The following is a 20,509-nucleotide window of genomic DNA, read 5'->3' as shown; positions in this document are numbered from 1 at the left end:
AGCAAATAAATAAAATGTGTTTCATTGGCTTATTAAAACAACCACATTTTGAGGCAGGTTTATTTTTATAATATAGACCTAGCATAGAAGTAAAATAAACAAAGCCTTGTTTTTTATCTGCCAGGTTGATGATTGATCAAGTATACTTGATATTTTCAAGTGTCATCCAAAACATAATTTTATTTTTTATTTTCAGGAATGTAGTAAGCCACAAGAAGCATTTGGCTTTGAACAAGCAGCCAGGGACTATACTCTCCGTACTTTTGGGGAAATGGCAGATGCATTCAAATCTGATTACTTCAACATGCCAGTCCATGTATGTACATATATACTGCTTTGATTTAGGATTTTAATAACTTTTGGAGAAAGTGTATCTGAAAACAGATTTTTAGTTGAGGCTCACTCTGGTAGGCATTATCACACAGAATGAAATCTTTAATTTGTTTTGTGGTATTTAAAATTTCACAACACTTTAAAAAGCATTCTAATTTTTTATTTGAAGATTTCTCTGAAGTTACCTCTTCCACACAGATCATACAGCAGCAGTAATAGAATACTAATAAAAAAAATCACCAGCAATGGTTTTGGCCCAGCAAATATGCATCGAATGACTGCTATATGCCAAGGAGTGTACTATGCATTGGGAACACATTTGTAGTATATTACGTAATCAATCATTAGTATTATAAATTTCAGGATGAGTCAATTTTTAATTCCTCTTTATTCACTTTGAAGCATAAGCATGTTCCATTCAGCATTTAATACTCCATCAAATGAGTACCCCAAAATGAAATGCTTTAATTCTGGATATTTAAGCTGTGATTTTTCTCACTACTAATAAAGCACTACAGCAAACCCTTCGTGCATGTAGAACTCTTTAGTTGGATGATTTTCTTGGGATAATTATTGAGGTCAGATGACAGTCATTCTTCCTCATTCCATCCCAGTTGATGTGTCAATTTATGGATCCCAGCATTATATGAGTGAACTTGCTTTTCCCTGACATCTCTAACATCAGCTATTAGTTACTTAAAATAATTGCTTATTTGTGGACTTAAATTTATACTTCATTTGAATTTTCAGTTCTCTTGACTTCCTTATGTGTTATAATATTTGCCCATACGTTTGCTTAACTGATCCTGGTGACTTGCGTATAACCTCTTCTATTTGTGGTTAATTTTATATTTTGATAGAGTATTAGATCGAGGACACTGAGGGATAGATATTTAAATGTTACCTGCCTCTGGATTTACACCAGATTAGTAACAGATTGACATTTAGTCTGGTGACTCTTTATTCTAAGGGTGTGCTGCTACAAATTGCTCATATCCTATATACTGGTGGTCCCCAACGTGTTCCCCCCTCCACCCTCCTCCCTCAGCCAAGGACAGATACCAATCTGTGGCCTGTTAGGAATGGGGCTGCACAGCAGGAGGTGATCGGTGGGCAAACATTACTGCCTGAGCTCTGCCTCCTGTCAGATCAGCAGCAGCATTAGATTCTCATAGGAGTGCAAAGTCTATTACTGTGAACTGCCCATGCAAGGGATCTAGGTTGCATGTTCTTATGAGAATCTAATCCCCCTCCCCACCAGCCCTCGTGCCCTACCCTTCCCCATCCACGGAAAATTGCCTTCCATGAAACCCATCTCTGGTGCCAAAAACACGGACACCGGGGATCACTGCTATATACTCTCTCTTTTTTTTTTTTTTTTGAGACAGAGTTTTACACTGTCTAAGGGCTGGAGTGCAATGCCACGATCGCGGCTCGCTGCAACCTCCGCCTCCAGAGTTCAAGCAATTCTCTTGCCTCAGCATCCTGAGTAGCTGGGATTACTGGCACCCACTACCACACCTGGCTAATTTTTTGTATTTTTAGTAGAGATAGGGTTTCTCAATGTTGGTCAGGCTGGTCTGGAACTCCCGACCTCAGGTGATCTGCCTACCTTGGCCTCCCAAAGTGCTGGGATTACAGGCGTGAGCCACCACATCTGGTCTATACTCTCTTTTTTGTGTCAGTTGCCTACATTACTCTCAGACAGGTCCAGTGAAAAGAATGAAAGTATGGACTTAGGTAATATATTTGAAAGCACCTCAAAGTATACAGCATCATTGAAACAATAAACCATTATTATTACTATGCAGTTGTCAACTGTACAGTACAATATGTCATTCAAACACAGCTAACCATTATTACTATACAGTTTATGTTACATATTTTGAAACACAGAAATATCTCCAGGTCATAAATAATTGCTTTCCTTGGCTCCCTTTTTACAGTTGTGTCCTGGTTGGTGATGGAGGAACATGAATTCCTTTTAGACAGTAGAGGTTTCCTGAATTGCCTAGGATCAGTTATTGAACATTATAGATACAATTTTTCCTTCGGTTGCTCTTCTTTGATTCCCATCACTGAGCTTATCTAGTCAGGTTGGTCACAGACAGTTTGTGAGGAAACTAATTTTTTCTATTTCCAGATGGTTCCCACAGAGCTTGTTGAGAAAGAATTTTGGAGACTGGTAAGCACTATTGAGGAGGATGTCACAGTGGAATATGGAGCTGACATTGCCTCAAAGGAATTTGGCAGTGGCTTTCCTGTCCGAGATGGGAAGATCAAACTTTCACCCGAGGAGGAGGTAGGCATATGAGTGGCTTGGAAATGGAGGTATTTATTGAAATTCTGTTTGGTTGGTTTGAAGTAACTTATTATTACTTTTAGCAGATCCTTAATGACCAGATTTTTAGTGATTTCAAGAAAAGTAGAAAGCCTACAGAACTGTGTCACTGTATTGTGGTGATGGGGGAAAATTGCTTGCCACGTCCTTCTCTTTAGATTTTATAACCTTGGTTTCTCCTTCTTAAGAAAACCTAAAGGACTGGGACTAGGTCTATTTATTTTTGAACTTTAATGTTTTTGAGTATTATTTTCCATACTAGCAAACTCCTACGAAGAGTTCTATTTCTATTTTGGTAGGGAAGTCCGATTTTTTTTTTTTCTTTTTGGTGATTTTCTTTGGAAATATTACATATGTTCAGAAAAGTACATAGTTATATGTATACAGCTTGAAGAATTTTCAGAAACTGAACACACTCATGTAACCAGCACTAACTAAAACAAGAAATGGGACATTCCCAGCACCCCAGAAGCTCCCTTTTAGCCTGCTCTCCTTCACTACTTTTCCTCTTTCAAGACAAGCACTATGCCCTCAGGATAATCACTATCTTGACTTCTAACACTATAGATTTGTTTGCCTGTTTTGAACTTTATATAAGTGGACTCATGGCTTATGTTCCTCTTATATATGTTCCTATAAACATATATTTTTAAAGACAGATACAAAACTATATACTGTATGAGTCCATTTATACAAAGCTCAAAACTGGGCAAAACGAATCTCTGGGCATCCTAGAAGGTCAGCATGGTGGCCCCTCCTCTTTCACATTTCTTTTTTTATTTTGAGGGAAAATATTTTTAGCTGGCCTTTTGAAACATATAGCTAAACCTTTATCCTCTTTTGTCTTCTTATTTTTAGGAGTATCTTGATAGTGGCTGGAATTTGAACAACATGCCAGTGATGGAGCAGTCTGTCCTTGCACATATTACTGCTGATATATGTGGCATGAAACTTCCTTGGTTGTATGTGGGAATGTGCTTTTCTTCATTCTGTTGGCATATTGAAGACCACTGGAGTTACTCAATTAACTACTTGCATTGGTGAGAAGTTCCAAAAAGAACCCATGAATAGTATGCAAGCTAGATAGGAAAACTTCCCATTTCAGCGCAGATGTGTCTTAACTGTGTCTAACGAGTAATGAGCTACTTTTTTCCTTAAGGTTTTTCATTTCTGTTAAAACAGGCATCCTGACAAGTTAAGACAATGGTTCTTAAGATTCCTAGAGTATCCATGAATTCCCTGAAGTTGCGCACGTGTGCGCGCGCGCGCGCGCGCGCGCACACACACACACACACACACACACACTACTTTGCAAGAACAACATATTTCTGGGGGAAAAGGTAGCTTTTATCTGAAGTAAGGAAGTCTTTACTTAGGCCAGGTATGGTGGCTCACGCCTGTAATCCCAGCACTTTTGGGAGGCCAAGGTGGGCAGATCACCTGAGGTCAGGAGTTCCAGACCAGCCTGGTCACCATGGTGAAACCCCGTCTCTCCTGAAAATATAAAAATTAGCTGGGTGTGGTGGTGGGCACCTGTAATCCCAGCTACTTGGGAGGCTGAGGGAGGAGAACTGCTTAAACCTGGAAGGCAGAGTTTGCAGTGATCTGAGAGACTGCACCATTGCACTCCAGCCTGGGCAACAGAGTGAAACTCTGCCTCAAAACAAACAAATAAAAAGAAGTCTTTACTTAAAGAAAAAGTGTACTCTAAGAAAAAGTTACTTTTACTATGGAAAATCTGATTTGGTGGCAGTGGTAGCCTGGATACCCCTTTAGGAGAAGTGTAAAGTATAGTAGGTACCACAGTGTCCTCCAAGTCTGTGTGACTACCAGTCTTTCTTTTGTTGTGCTGATTCAAGTATCACTGCGCAAAGTAGTGTGAGCCTTATCTTTGTTTGTCTGTTGAGGGGACAAGGCAGGAGGCATCTGCAGATAATTTAGGCTTCTTTACTTTTTAAACTCTTCAAGCCATCTCTTCACATCTGTTTTCTTCTCTGTTTTTTTCTAAGTACAAAAATACTTGAAGATCTATAACTCACTCAAATCCTCACACAAGGAATTTGAGGATGTACCACAAGATAGAGAATTGGCGCATATATGTATATCAATTCTGCTTCTCTAGGCAATTGCTCCCAGCTGTAATGAAGATTATATTTATCATACCTAGCAGGGATGTTACAGACAAATTGTTTGGTAATTTGAAGTGCTTTGAAGAATAAGAATTCTTTAGAAACGCTAATTGACTTTCTTATTAGTGTTTAATTTAACCTCATCTGCCAGAATGGGCAAGGGAAAAGAAAACTGTGAGTTGCCTTCCCTTGTCAGTTGCTTTGTCAGTTGTTATCACAGGAAACTGTGATAACAACATATCCTGAAGCGACTATGATACACCTTATATTCTTAGAAATTCTAGATATCGGCTGGGTGGTGGCTCACGCCTGTAATCCCAGCACTTTGGGAGGCCGAGGTGGGTGGATCACGAGGTCAGAAGTTCGAGACCAACCTGGTGAACATGGTGAAACCCTGTCTCTACTAGAATACAAACATTAACCAGGTATGGTGGTGTACACCTGTAATCCCAGCTACTCAGGAGCCCGAGGCAGGAGAATCGCTTGAACCTGGGAGACAGAGGTTGCAGTGAGCTGAGATCGCACCATTGCCCTCCAGCCTGGGCAACACTCAGTCTCCAAAAAATGGAGGGGAGGAATCCTAGGTATCTGCATATCTGCATTTTCTAAAGAGTTAGATACAAATGGGAGGGGGAGAGGGACCTCAGATGCTGTTCATTCATACCTGAAGGGGGAAATGCATTACATATGTCCATGTCACATTTTTTAAATTTATTTTTATTTTTTTTGAGATGGAATCTTGCTCTTGTTGCCTAGGCTGGAGTGCAATGGTGTGATCTCGGCTCACTGCAACCTCTGCTTCCTGGGTTCAGGTGAATCTTCTGCCTCAGCCTCCCAAGTAGCTGAGATTACAGGCACCTGCCACCATGCCTGGCTAATTTTTGTATTTTTAGTAGAGACAGGGTTTCACTATGTTGGCCAGACTGGTTTCAAACTTGCTGACCTTGTGATACGCCAGCCTCAGCCTCCCAAAGTGCTGGGATTGCAGGCGTGAGCCACCATGGCCAGCTCACATCACATTTCTAGTGGTATTTCATCAGTTTGCGCATTCTTTTGTAGCGTAGTCTTACAAAGCAGAGTGAAAAATACAAACTGGAAACCCATTTTGTTTGTGTTGGTATTGCAGATTGATTTACTTTTACAATCTATTTCCAGGGGTGAGCCAAAAACCTGGTATGGAGTCCCAGGGTATGCTGCTGAGCAGCTAGAAAATGTAATGAAGAAACTAGCTCCAGAGCTCTTTGTGTCGCAGCCGGATCTCCTCCATCAGCTTGTGACTATCATGAACCCCAACACCCTGATGACTCATGAAGTGCCTGTATGTTCTGGGTTAATCCTCCTGCCACTCAAGCTTAATTCACCACTTCTTTTTTTCCCTTTTATTCACTTTTTTATAATGTTGATTTGGTTCTGTATTTCCATAGCATAACTTGATAGCAGAAACAGCTGTTTTGTTGTGGTACTATACATTTACTCAGTGGGACTAGATCCTCAGATACCATAAACACTAATTTGTTGCAGCTAATAACTAGATTGCCAAACAGCCTGGCATTGCAAGTAATAATTACAATTCATTGGTTTTAGTACATTTGTAAGTGAAAATTTATTTCCAGGTCTTGAGTTTGTATTTTAGGGTTCCAGTCTAGACTGAAAAGTCTAGAGGTTGCTAAATGAAATGGCAACTATACAGTCATGGGACACCTAACAACAGGGATATGTTCTCAGAAATGCGTTGTTAGGTGATTTCATTGTCATGTGAACTTCATAGAGTGTACTTACACAAATCTAGATGTAGTTAACTACACACCTAAGCTATATGGTATAGCCTCTTGCTGTTGGGCTACAAACCTGTACAGCATGTTACTGTACTGAATACCTTAGATAGTTGTAACATAATGGTAACTATATTTAAATGTATCTAAACATAGAAAGGTACAGTAAAAATAAGAAAATAAAGTATTATAATCTTTTTTTTTGTTTGTTTTTTGAGACTGAGAGTACAATGGCACCATCTTGGCTCACTGCAACCTCCGCCTCCTGGGTTCAAGAGATTCTCTTGCCTCAGGCTCCTGAGTAGCTGAGACTGTAGGCATGTGCCATCACACCCAGCTAATTTTTGTATTTTTAGTAAAGACGAGGTTTCACCATGTTGGCCAGGATGGTCTTGATATCTTGACCTCGTGATCTACCTGCCTCGGCCTCCCAAAATGTTGGGATTACAGGCATGAGCCACTACGCCTGGCCTTATAATCTTACGGACCACCATTGATATATGGTCTGTCTGTGAGCAAAATGTTGTTACGTGGTGCACGACTATACTGGCTTCCTTTTGGAGAATACTCCAGAGACATTTGGGAGGCTACATTGAAATGAATGAAGAGGGCTGGGTGCAGTGGCTCACACCTGTAATCCCAGCACTTTGGGAGGCCAAGGTGGGCAGATCACAAGGTCAGGAGATGGAGACAGACCATCCTGGCTAACACAGTTGAAACCCCGTCTCTACTAAAAATAGAAAAAAATTAGCAGGGTGTGGTGGCACATACCTGTAGTCCCAGCTACTTGGGAGGCTGAGGCAGGAGGATCACTTGAACTTGGGAAGCGGAGGCTGCAGTGAGCTGAGATTGTAACACTGCACTCTCAGCCTGGGCGACAGAGTGAGACTCTGTCTCAAAAAAAAAAGGTATGAAGAGTCTATCTTAGTTAAATAAAATGTAAATGATACATTTACAGTGTTAAAGTGAATTCTTGAACTTATGACCTAAATTTTATGCTTTTGGGTTCGTAGGCTAGACAGTGGAGACAATTGAAAGGACTTTTATTTGAGGCATTATAAATTATGCATGGACTATAGCTTAGAAAATAATCACCAATAAGCACCACAATCCCACCATCTCCTCATAGTTGGTATTTTTCTCACTGATACTTTTCTTTCCTTATGTTGACTGGTCTTTCCAATTTGTTAGGAGCAGATTGCTTTGAGACCTGACCCTCGTCCTTTAATAATTGAGCAAACCTTCCGGGGTTAGATTCTAGACCTACAAAGATAGGCAAATGAACTCCTTTTAGGGATGCATTTAGGGATTCATAATCGAAGGTAAAAGATAATGTTTATACAGATAATGGAAGGGTGGTTTGGTTTGACAGTGGTGCCAACTATGAGACTGATCTAATAACTCTACTGAGAATCAGAAAGGGCTCATAAATGAGATGACATCTGTAGTAGGAGCTGCAACTCTGATAAATTATCACATGTTTGGCAGAGTCAGGGAAGGAGGAGGTATTCCAGGTACAAGAGATGGTGTTCCTGTGATGGGTAGTAGTCTTTGGACAGAACCCTGAAGACTGTATTACTACACAGATGGCTTCTATTATTTTATTAGTCTGAGTGGGGCTTGAGGATTTACATTTCCAACAAGTTCCTAGTGGGTGTTGATGCTTTTGTTCTAGGGGACCATACGCTGAGGAAGCATTAGTGTAGAGATACAGAAGCTTGAAAAGGAATCCAAATTAATTATATAATAATAAGCTCAGTATAACAATTTGTGTGCCTAGAGCAATATAGGTACTTTTGGGGTGATGGAGGTGGTAGGAAGATGGGAATGATGGGAGCTAAGTTTGAGGTCCAAAATGAGGAAGAGTTCTGTATGTTATGAAATTCTTGAAATAGAGTGGGATTTCTTTAATTGGTGGTAGAAGGTACTATTTGGGGGATAATAATAATATATTAGGATAGTCTCAATTATAGCTGCATTTAAAAGTTGTACCTGATAGCTGATTAGGAGCACCTCTGGATTGCAGCTCCCAGCGAGAGTGCAGAGGCCGCTGCAGGTGATCCCCAGGCAAGCAGGGCCTGGAGTGGACCTCCAGCAGTCCTACAACAGAGGGGCCTGACTGTTGGAAAACTAAGAAACAGAAAGAAATAACTTCATCATCAACAAATTGGACCTCTCCTCAGAGACTCCATCTGAAAGTCACCAACTACAAAAACCACAGATAAATAAATCCACAAAGATGGGAAGAAGCCAGCACAAAAAGGTTGAAAACACCCAAAACCAGAATGTGTCTCCTTCAAGGGATCACAACTCCTCACCAGCAAGGGAACAAGGCTGGATGGAGAATGAGTGTGATGATTTGACAGAAACAGGCTTCAGAAGATGGGTAATAAGAAACTTCTGAGCTAAAAGAACATGTTCTAACCCAATGCAAAGAAAAAAGAACCTTGAAAAAAGGTCTGACAAAATGCTAACGAGAATAAACAGCTTAGAGAGGAATATAAATGAATAGATGGAGCTGAAAAACACAACATGAGAACTTCGTGAAACATGCACAAGTTTCAATAGCCGAATTGACCAAGCAGAAGAAAGGATATCAGAGGTCGAAGATCAACTCAATGAAATGAAACAAGAAGGCAAGATTAGAGTAAAAAGAAATGAACAAAGCCTCCAAGAAATATGGGACTATGTGAAAAGACCTAATCTATGTTTGATAGGTGTACCTGAATGTGAGGGAGAGAATGAATCCAAGCTGGAAAATACTCTTCAGGATATTATCCAGGAAAACTTCCCGAACCTAGCAAGGCAGGCCAATATTCAAGTCCAAGAAATACAGAGAACACCACAAAGATATTCCTCAAGAAGAGCAACCCCAAGGCACATAATCGTCAGATTCACCAGGGTTGAAATGAAGGAGAAAATGCTAAGGGCAGCCAGAGAAAAAGGTTGGGTTACCCACAAAGGGAAGCCCATCAGACTCACAGTGGATCTCCCAGCAGAAACCCTACAAGCTAGAAGAGAGTGGGGACCAATATTCAACATCTTTCAAGAAAAGAACTTTCAACCTACAATTTCATATCCAGCCAAACTAAGTTTCATAAGCGAAGGAGAGATAAAATCCTTTACAAACAAGCAATTACTCAGAGGTTTCATCACCACCAGGCCTGCTTTACAAGAGCTCCCGAAAGAAGCACTACACGTAGAAAGGAACAACCAGTACCCCCCACTCCAAAAACATAGCAAATGGTAAAGAGCATCAACACAATGAAGAAACTGCATCAACTAATGGGCAAAAGAACCAGCTAGCATCAAAATGGCAGGATCAAATTCACACATAACAGTAGTAACCCTAAATGTGAATGGGCTAAAGGCCCCAATCAGAAGACACAGACTGGCAAATTGGATAAAAAGCCAAAACCCATTGGTGTGCTGTATCCAGGAAACCCATCTCACATGCAAGGATACACATAGGCTCAAAATAAAGGGATGGAGGAAGATTTACCAAGCAAATGGAGAGCAAAAAAAAAAAACAGGAGTTGCAATCCTAGTCTCTGATAAAATAGACTTTACACCAACAAAGATCAAAAGAGACAAAGAAGGACATTACATAATGGTAAAAGGATCAATGCAACAAGAAAAGCTAACGATCCTAAATATATACGCACCCAATACAGGAGCACCCAGATACATAAAGCAAGTTCTTAATGACCTACAAAGAGACTTACACTCCCACACAATAATAGTGGGAGACTTTAACACTCCACTGTCAATATTAGATCAACAAGGCAGAAAATTAACAAGGATATCCAGGACTTGAACTCAGACCTGGACCAAGCAAACCTAATAGACGTTTACAAAACTCTCCACCCCAAATCCACAGAATATACATTTTTCTAAGTACCACATCACACCTACTCTAAAATTGACCACATAATCGGAAGTAAACCACTCCTCAGCAAATGCAAAAGAACAGAAATCATAACAAATAGTCTCTCAGACCACAGTGCAATCAAATTAGAACTCAGAATTCAGAAACAACTCAGAACCACACAGCTTCGTGGAAACTGAACAACTGGCTCTCGAATGTTGACTGGATAAACAATGAAATGAAGGCAGAAATAAAGATGTTCTTCGAAACCAACGAGAACGAAGATACAACATACCAGAATCTCTGGGACACATTTAAAGCAGTGTCTAGAGGAAAATATATAGCAATAAATGCCCACATGAGAAGCAAGGAAAGATCTAAAATCGACACCCTATCATCAAAATTGAAAGAGCTAGAGGAGCAAGATCAAAAAGACTCAAAATCTAGCAGAAGACAAGAAATAACTAAGATCAGAGCAGAGCTGAAGGAGACAGAGACACAAAAAGCCCTTCAAAAAATCAATAAATCCAGGAGTGGTTTTTTGAAAAGATCAACAAAATAGACCACTAGCCAGATTAATAAAAAAGAAAAGAAAGAATAATCGAATAGATGCAATAAAAAATGATAAAGGGGATATCACCACAGATTGCACAGAAATACAAACCACCATCAGAGATTATTACAAACAACTCTATGCACATAAACTAGTAAACCTGGAAGAAATGGATAAATTCCTGGACACTTGCACCCTCCCAAGCCTAAACCAGGAAGAAGTCGAAACCCTGAATAGACCAATAACAAGGGCTAAAGTTGAGGCCACAGTTAATAGCCTACCAACCAAAAAGAGCCCAGGTCCAGATGGTTTCACAGCCAAATTCTACCAGACATACAAAGAGGAGCTGGTACCATTCCTTCTGAAACTATTCCAAACAATCCAAAAAGAGGGAATCCTTCCCAAATCATTTTATGAGACCAACATCATCCTGATATCAAAACCCAGCAGAGACTCAGCAAGAAAAGAAAACCAGGCCAATATCCATGATGAACATAGTTGTAAAAATATTAAATAAAATACTGGCAAACCAATTGCAACAGCACATCAAAAAGCTTATCCACCATGATCAGGTAGGCTTCATCCCAGGGATGCAAGGCTGGTTCAATATACGCAAGTCTATAGACGTAATTCACCACATAAAGAGAACCAAAGACAAAACTACGATTATCTCAATTGATGCAGAGAAGGCCTTTGACAAAATTCAACAGCACTTTATGCTAAAAACTCTCAATAAACTAGGTATTGATGGAAACTATCTCAAAATAATAAAAACTATTTAAGACAAACCCACAGCCAATATCATACTGAATGGATAAAAACTGGAAGCATTCCCTTTGAAATGTGGCACTAGATAAGGATGCCCTCTCTCACCACTCCTATTCAATGTAGTATTGGAAGTTCTAGCCAGAGTAATCAGGCAAGAAAAAGAAATAAAGGGTATTCAAATAGGAAAGGAGGAAGTCAAATTGTCTGTATTTGCAGACGACATGATTGTATATTTAGAAGACCCCATCGTCTCAGCCCAAAATCTCCTGAAACTGAGAAGCAATTTCAGCAAAGTCTCAGGATACAAAATCAGTGTGCAAAAATCACAAGCATTCCTATACACCAATAACAGACTTAAAGAGAGCCAAATCAAGAACAAACTGCCATTCACAATTGCTACAAAGAGAATAAAATACCTAGGAATACAACTAACAAAGGATGTAAAGGACCTCTTCAAGGAGAACTACAAAGCACTGCTCAATGAAATAAGAGAGGACACAAACAGATGGAGAAACATTCCATGCTCATGGTTGGGGAGAATCAATATCGTGAAAATGGCCATACTGCCCAAAGTAATTTACAAATTCAACACTATCCCCATCAAGCTACCAATGACCTTCTTCACAGAACTGGAAAAAACCACCTTAAACCTCATATGGAACCAAAAGAGAGTCTGCGTAGCCAAGTAAATTCTAAGCAAAAAGAACAAAGCTGGAGGCCTCACACTACCTGACTTCAAACTATACTGCAAGGCTACAGTAATCAAAACAGCATGGTACTGGTACCAAAACAGAGATATAGACCAATGGAACAGAACAGAGGCGTTGGAGGCAACACCACACATCTACAACCATCGGATCTTTGACAAACCTGACAAAAACAAGCAATGGGGAAAGGATTCCCTGTTTAATAAATAGTGTTGGGAAAACTGGCTAGCCATGTGCAGAAAGCAGAAACTGGACCCCTTCCTGACACCTTACACTAAAATTAACTCCAGGTGGATTAAAGACCTAACACCATAAACACCCTAGAAGAAAACCTAGGCAGAACCATTCAGGACATAGGCATAGGCAAGGACTTCATGACTAAAACACCAAAAGCATTGGCAACAAAAGCCAAAATAGACAAATCGGACCTAATCAAACTCCAGAGATTCTACACAGCAAAAGAAACAGTCATTAGAGTGAATTGGCAACCGACAGAATGGGAAAAAATTTTTGCAATCTACCCATCTGACAAAGGGCTAATATCCAGAATCTACAAAGAACTAAAACAGATTTACAAGAAAAAAACAAATAAGCCCATTCAAAAGTGGGCGAAGGATATGAACAGATACTTTACAAAAGAAGACATACATGAGGCCAAACATATTAAAAAATGCTCATCATCCCTGGTCATTAGAGAAATGCAAATGAAAACTACATTGAGATACCATCTCACTCCAGTTAGAATGGCGATCATTAAAAAATCTGGAGACAACAGATGCTGAAGAGGATGTGGAGAAATAGGAACACTTTTACACTGTTGGTGGGAGTGTAAATTAGTTCAACCATTGTGGAAGACAGTGTGGTGATTCCTCAAGGACCTAGAAATAGAAATTCCATTTGACCCAGCAATCCCATTACTGGGTATATATCCAAAGGATTATAAATAGTTCTATTATAAGGACACATGCACACGTATGTTCGTTGCAGCACTGTTTACAATAGCAAAGACTTGGAACCAACCCAAATGCCCATCGATGATAGACTGGACAGGGAAAATGTGGCACATGTACACCATGGAATACTATGCAGCCATCAAAAACGATGAGTTTGTGTCCTTTGTAGGGACATGGATGAACCTGGAAACCATCATTCTCAGCAAACTGACACAAGAACAGAAAATCAAACACTGCATGTTCTCACTCATAGGCAGGTGTTGAATAATGAGAACACATAGACATAGGGAGGGGAGCATCACACACTGGGGTCTGTCGTGGGGAACTAGGGGAGGGACAGTGCAGGGTAAGGAGTTGGGGAGGGATAACATGGGGAGAAATGCCAGCTATAGGTGATGGGGAGGAAGGCAGCAAATCACACTGCCATGTATGTACCTATGCAACAATCTTGCATGTTCTTCACATGTACCCCAAAACCTAAAATGCAATAAAGTGTATATTTTAAAAAATAGCAGTTGTACCTTGAACCTTGATATGGCCAAATTTTTGTTTTTTGTTCAGTTACTAATTAACTTTGGTAGTCTGAGATACTGCTCCATCTTGTGACAGAAATTAGTGTCTCTAGGTGATATTCTACAGTAATTTGTATTTTGTGGCTCAGTTTCAGAAAGCTCCCTTTTTTGGAAAATTATCTAATAGTCTATGTCCAAATTGTCTTTAGTAACAATGTCACTCTTTGAGAAACTCAAAAAATCTTGAATTTCTGTCTCTTTAGGTTTACCGAACTAATCAGTGTGCTGGAGAGTTTGTGATTACATTTCCAAGAGCCTACCACAGTGGTTTTAACCAGGGTTTTAATTTCGCTGAGGCTGTTAATTTCTGCACTGTTGATTGGGTATGTAATTATAATTTAGTGAGCATTTTCAAATTTATTGCTTTTCCTGAGGAAATGGAATATAATATTTTAAAATGTTATGTGGGCTGGGCGCAGTGGCTCACATGTATAATCCCAGCACTTTGGGAGGCTGAGGCAGGTGGATCACTTGAATTCAGGAGTTCGAGACCAGCTTGGACAACATGGTGAAACCCTGTCTCTACTGAAAATACAAAAATTAGTCAGCTGTGGTGGTGGGCGCCTGTAATCCCAACTATACTTGGGAGGCTGAGGCAGGAGAATTGCTTGAACCCAGGAGGTGGAGGTTGCAGTGAGCTAAGATCGCGCCATTGCACTCCAGCCTGGGCAACAGAGTGAGACTCTGTCTCAAAAAATAAATAAATGTCACATGGATAGTTGCCTTGACCCATTTCCGCTCAACTGGTCAGTCTGCAAATTGTTTACCAGTCCATAATGAGATAAAGCACTTGTACCACAGTGTAAATCAAGCATGAATTACCTAAATGTACTGCTTAGTTCAGCTGATAATTTTTCTTTTGTAGCAACACTTTCTTGATGAAGAAAAGGAGTCTGTTGATTTACATTCTGGCTGGGGCTCAGCATCACATTGCAAACTGATAAATAATTCCAGTAAAAGGCTATACTTTGTATAGTACCAGCTTAAATTGTCTACAGTACGGCAATTTAAGGACACATTTCTTTTCAGTTAGTTGTAAAGTTTTTTATATTTGTATTAATATTTTTCGTTTACCTAAAAAGAGCTAGATTAAGTGGTATTAAATCTAATCAATTATAACTTTGTTACAATGATACTTGCTATATCTATACTTATTTCCCATTATGTAGTTTTTGGAGTATTATTCCCTGAAATAGGTTGATCATACCAGTTCAGCACAATTATTTCAAGAAATATATACGTTCATACTTCTAATTAGATTCTACATTGTTGTAGATATTAATACATTGTTAATACATTGGGTCTTTAAAAAAAAACAACACTTTTTAATTAAGATATGTAACATGCCAGATCTTTGGGTTGCAAAGATAAATAAGTCCTAGGTCCTAGGCTAGGAATCTTAAGAGTCTGGAATTTTGTTTGCTTATTTTTTATTTTTGTTTAATTTTTTGAGACAGAGTCTCACTCTGTCACCCAGCCTGGAGTGCAGGAGTGCAGTTGTTGACCTTGCAACCTTGACCTCCCAGGCTCAAGCAGTCCTCCCACATCAGCCTCCTGAGTAGCTGGGACTACAGGTGTGCACCACCACACCTGACTAATTTTTATATTTTTTTGTAGAGATGAGATTTCACCATACTGCAGGCTGGTCTCCAATTCCTAGACTCAGGCAAGGCTTGACTTCCCAAAGTGTTGGAATTACAGGTGTGAGCCATCTGCCTGGCCCAGAGTCTGGTTTTAGGGTTGGTAAATGATGTGTGTTATGACCCACAGTGTGTTTGGTAATTTGATAGTATGGGTCAGAAGTGTTTGGAAATATAAGAAAGATGAATGTTATATATTTATTTTTGTCTTTTGATACAGCTGCCATTAGGCCGACAGTGTGTGGAGCATTATCGGTTGCTTCATCGATATTGTGTGTTTTCCCACGATGAGATGATCTGCAAGATGGCTTCCAAGGCTGATGTACTAGATGTTGTAGTGGCTTCAACTGTTCAGAAAGACATGGCCATTATGATTGAGGATGAGAAAGCTTTAAGGGAAACTGTCCGTAAATTGGTAAGGCTTGTGGAAATCCAACTGCATGTTGTCATTAGTAAAATTCTTACACACTTTAATATCATTTTAAGCAGTCTTTTTAAAGCCTACTTTTTTTGAGGCCATTTTAATAGATGTATAGTAGTATTTCGTGGTTTTAATTTTTATTCACTATCTTATTTGCCACCTGTCATCTGTCTCTTTGAAGTAGCTGTTAAATGTTTTGCCCCTTTAAAAAAAATGTTTTGTAGAGACAGAGTCTCACTGTGTTGCCCAGGCTAGTCTCAAACTCCTGGGTTCAAGCTACTCATCCCATTGTGCTGAGATTACAGGTGTGAGCCACCACACCTGGCATGCCCTTTATTTTTTAAAAAGTTGGCTTGTTGTAATAATTCTTTATGTATTCTGGATATCAGTTTGTTTATTTGTTTGTTTGTTTTTTAATCAGATAGGGGTTTTATTTTCTCCCAGTCTGTGGCTTGTCTTTGATTTTCCTACCAGTGTCTTTCAGCAAGCAGAAGTTTTTCATTTTGATGAAGTCCAGTTTGTTAATTATTTTCTTGTGTGAATCATGTTTTTTTGGTTTCCTATTTAAGAAATCTTGCTTAATCCAAAGTTACAAAGATTTTTTCCTACAAAGTCATCTAGAATTTCGTATTTCCACGTTTTACATTTAAGTCTTTCATCTATTTCAAATAAGTTTTGTTTTTCATAGTATAAGTCAAGGTTAATTTTTTTACATGTGGATATCTAGTTCTTCCAGCAGCATTTCTTGAAAAAACTGTCTTTTCTTCATTAAATTGCTTTGGCACCTTTGTTGAAAATCAATTCACCCCATATGTATGGTCTATTTCTGGACTCTGTTGTATTCTGTTGATGTGTGCATCTAATTCTCTTGCTAATACCAAATGTTCTTGATTACTGTAGCTTTTTAAGAAGTCTTGAAATCAGGTAGTATGAGTCTTCCAACTTTGTTCTTTTTAAAAATTGTTTTGTCTCTTTTACTTTTTTCATGTAAATTTTAGAATCAGCTTATTGATTTCTACCAAATCAATTCCTGTTGGAATTTTGATTGACTGCATTAAACTATGGATAGTTTGGGGGATGATTGATATCTTAATAATATTGAGTCGGCTGGATGCAGTGGCTCACGCCTTTAATACCAGCACTTTGGGAGGCCAAGGTGGGCAGATTACGAGGTCAAGAGATTGAGACCATCCTAACCAATGTGGTGAAACCCTGTCTCTACTAAAAATACAAAAATTAGCTGAGTGTGGCAGTACGTGCCTGTAATCACAGCTACTTGAGAGGCTGAGGCAGGAGAATCCCTTGAACCTGGGAGGCAGAGGTTGCAGTGAGCCGAGATCGTGCCGTTGCACTCTAGCCTGGGTGACAGAGCTAGACTCTATCTCAAAAAAAAAAAAAAAAAAAAATTTGAGTCTTCTAGTTCTTGAACATAGTATAATTTTATATTGCATGTTTTTTGGCATTGTTATAAATTGTACTTTTAAAACTTTGAATTTCTGATTGTTTATTGCTAGTATTTAAAGAGACAATTGACGTGTATATTGACCTTGTCTCCTAAGACCTTGCTAGAAAATACTTAATTTTCACTAGCTTTTTCATGGATTGTTTTGGAATAACAATATCTGCAAATAGTCCTACTAATTTTTTTTTTTTAATGTGCCTCTTTGGGTAGAATCCTAGAATACTGGCTCTCTGCAGCCCATTATAGTTTAACAGCAGATCACCTACCTTCCCCCCTTATATTTTGCAGTTGGGGAAAACAGTGCCCAGAGGGTTTATATGACTTACCGAAGTCTTACATCAAAAATAGTAGCTCATTTTTAGAACTCTGGGACTAACTTTTTTTTCCAGATATGAAATTTACAAATTAAAATCAGGTATGAAGTACATGATTCATTCTCAACTAAAATCCATAGAGTTGGTCCTTAATCTTATTTTAAACAAAAATTTAAATCTCTGCATCCCATGAAGTCCTTTTTAATGACCAATTCCAGAATAAAACCAGAATCTACAAATTGGCATTTTCCTTACCTTCCTCATCTTTGTTGGTCCATATAATGGACCAATGGAAATAGTTAAAAGGTTAAAATACAGGATAAGAGAATAAAACAAGCCCAGTGGTTCATAAACTGACTGGCATTCTCAAGGCTGGATTAGGATCCAGTTTTAGATAAGGAAAAAAGGTGATAGAAGTTTGGTCTTTGAATGACAAAAGATACATCCAAGAAGGGTTCTCTAGATGTACAGTGGTACAGATGATGTTGAAATTTACTGGTTCAAGACCTTATTTTTCTTGACAGTCCTTTAGTTAGGAAATGTTTTATTAAGACTTTAGTCTTTCTTCCTAATGCACAAATTTTCTAACTATTCAGGTAGTGACATCCTTTTAGATAACTTTCTGTAAAAGTCTGAGACCACTTAGCATCTTCCCAAACTCAGCAATTTCTGCATGAGTCTTTTCCACTTGTCCCATTGTCTTCTGTTTCATTTTTGTCCTTTTAATAGATTCTCCATATTTCCTCAGAAGTAGGAAGCATATTCCTTTCTTTTGCTCTTATCTATACCCAAAATGTGGACAAGGCTAGTTTGGAGTAGAGTAGACAGCTAACCTCAGTAGTTTTAGAGTCCTGTGATGTTCATACTGAGATGAAAATGGCCAAACATAAGAACCTGCCTTGTCTAAAAAGGAGATCTCCCTAGACAAATGAACTTGCCTCTATTTCCTAGGTCATTTGTTACCTTGTATGCCACACATTTTAAATCATGCATCCCTATTTTGGTAAGGTTTTTTTTTTTTTTTTTTTTTTTTTTTTAACTCAAGTACTACTGCATGCTCATCTTGGGCTGGTGGATTATATTATCCTTTGGAGGTCTCTAAAGTACACTTTGTTTTAGGGCGTGATTGATTCAGAAAGAATGGATTTTGAGCTATTGCCAGATGATGAACGTCAGTGTGTAAAATGCAAAACTACATGCTTCATGTCTGCCATCTCCTGTTCTTGTAAACCTGGCCTGCTTGTTTGCCTGCATCATGTAAAAGATTTGTGTTCCTGTCCTCCTTATAAATATAAATTGCGGTAAGTAAGAAGAATGATTTTTTTTTTGCACCTATGGAAAACAGTTGATCCTTACTAAAAAGCTCAATGACACCCCAGTTCTAAGGCTGAAATGTTAAGTCTAAAACATCTAGTTTTCTCCAAAGCTACACATGTCAAAGCTAAGTCTGGTGGTATTATTTCCAGGTATAGATACACACTGGATGATCTCTACCCTATGATGAATGCATTGAAGCTTCGAGCAGAGTCTTACAATGAATGGGCCTTGAATGTGAATGAAGCTTTGGAGGCAAAGATCAACAAGAAGAAAAGTATGTGAAGCAGAAAGTGACTTGGTGATTGGCAAATTGGGGCTCATTGTGATGTAATCAAATTAAAGTCAACAAAACATTGCTTTAAACAGCCTGACTTCATCCTTAGCCCCTCTATATAGCCAGGTTTACAGAGCACTAGCAGAGAAGGTTTAAAATCATCAGTGGATAAGGCAGATAGATGCTCTTGCATCACAGAGAAATTTTGGTATACGAGTTGTGCAACATTGCTTATTTAACAAAAACAGGAAATGTTTATTTTTGTCTCAAAAATTCCACATTTCATACAAAGCCTTTGAAAGCTTCTTTTTAAAAAAAAAACAAGACAAAACATCTATGACAAAGGCAGCATGACACTAAATCGGAGTCTCTGAAATGATAGTTTATCACTTCTTAGTTCTAATTAAGGTTAAGGTCTTCCCTGGTACTTGTCAATACCTTTGAAAGTCACTGCTACCCTTTTTATCTCTCTTTTTCGCTTATGAAAATAGAATTTTTTTTTTTTTTTTTTTAAATTTTAAGCTCGGGGTACATGAGCAGATTTGTTACATAGGTAAACTTGTGCCGTGGGCGTTTTGTTATACAGATTATTTCATCACCCAGATATTAAGCTTAGTACCCATTAGTTATTTTTCTGGATCCTCTTCCTTCCTCCTGCCCACCACCATCCAATAGGCCCTACTGTGTGTTGTTCCCCTGTATGTGTCTGTGTGTTATTCCCCTCTACACATCTATATGTTTTCATCATTTAGTTCCCACTTATATGTGAGAACATGCAGTATTTGGTTTCCTGTTCCTGTATTAGTTTGCTAAGGATAATGGCCTCCAGCTCCATCTATGTTCCTGCAAAGGACATGAGTTCATTCTTTTTTATGGCTGCATAGTATTCCATTGAACATATGTACCACATTTTCTTTTTTTTTTTTGAGACAGAGTGTCACTCTGTCACCCAGGCTGGAGTGCAATGGTGCAATCTCGACTCACTGCAACCTCTGCCTCCCAGGTTCAAGCGATTCTCCTGCCTCAGCCTCCTGAGTAGCTGGGATTACAGGCACGTGCCACTGCGCCCAGCTAATTTTTGTATT

General features: G+C 39.0%; 1 protein-coding gene across 1 annotated transcript in view; it reads left to right on the top strand.

The window, feature by feature from the left end:
* Positions 1-20,509, top strand: part of KDM5B (lysine demethylase 5B) — an 81,088-nt gene that overhangs the window by 44,223 nt on the left and 16,356 nt on the right. The window contains exons 9-16 of the mRNA XM_021677232.2: positions 197-316; positions 2,477-2,635; positions 3,533-3,714; positions 5,959-6,121; positions 14,200-14,319; positions 15,857-16,051; positions 18,953-19,134; positions 19,300-19,424. Of these exons, the coding sequence (XP_021532907.2) occupies positions 197-316; positions 2,477-2,635; positions 3,533-3,714; positions 5,959-6,121; positions 14,200-14,319; positions 15,857-16,051; positions 18,953-19,134; positions 19,300-19,424 (1,246 nt within the window). The remainder of the gene's footprint in view (positions 1-196; positions 317-2,476; positions 2,636-3,532; positions 3,715-5,958; positions 6,122-14,199; positions 14,320-15,856; positions 16,052-18,952; positions 19,135-19,299; positions 19,425-20,509) is intronic.

This window comes from Aotus nancymaae, unplaced genomic scaffold (assembly GCF_030222135.1).
Source record: "Aotus nancymaae isolate 86718 unplaced genomic scaffold, 86718_ANA_hifiasm-v0.15.2.pri h1tg000039l, whole genome shotgun sequence".
Classification (NCBI taxonomy): Eukaryota; Metazoa; Chordata; class Mammalia; order Primates; family Aotidae; genus Aotus; species Aotus nancymaae.
Note: the sequence above shows the minus strand (reverse complement) of the source record. Positions and strands in the feature narration are given on the sequence as shown.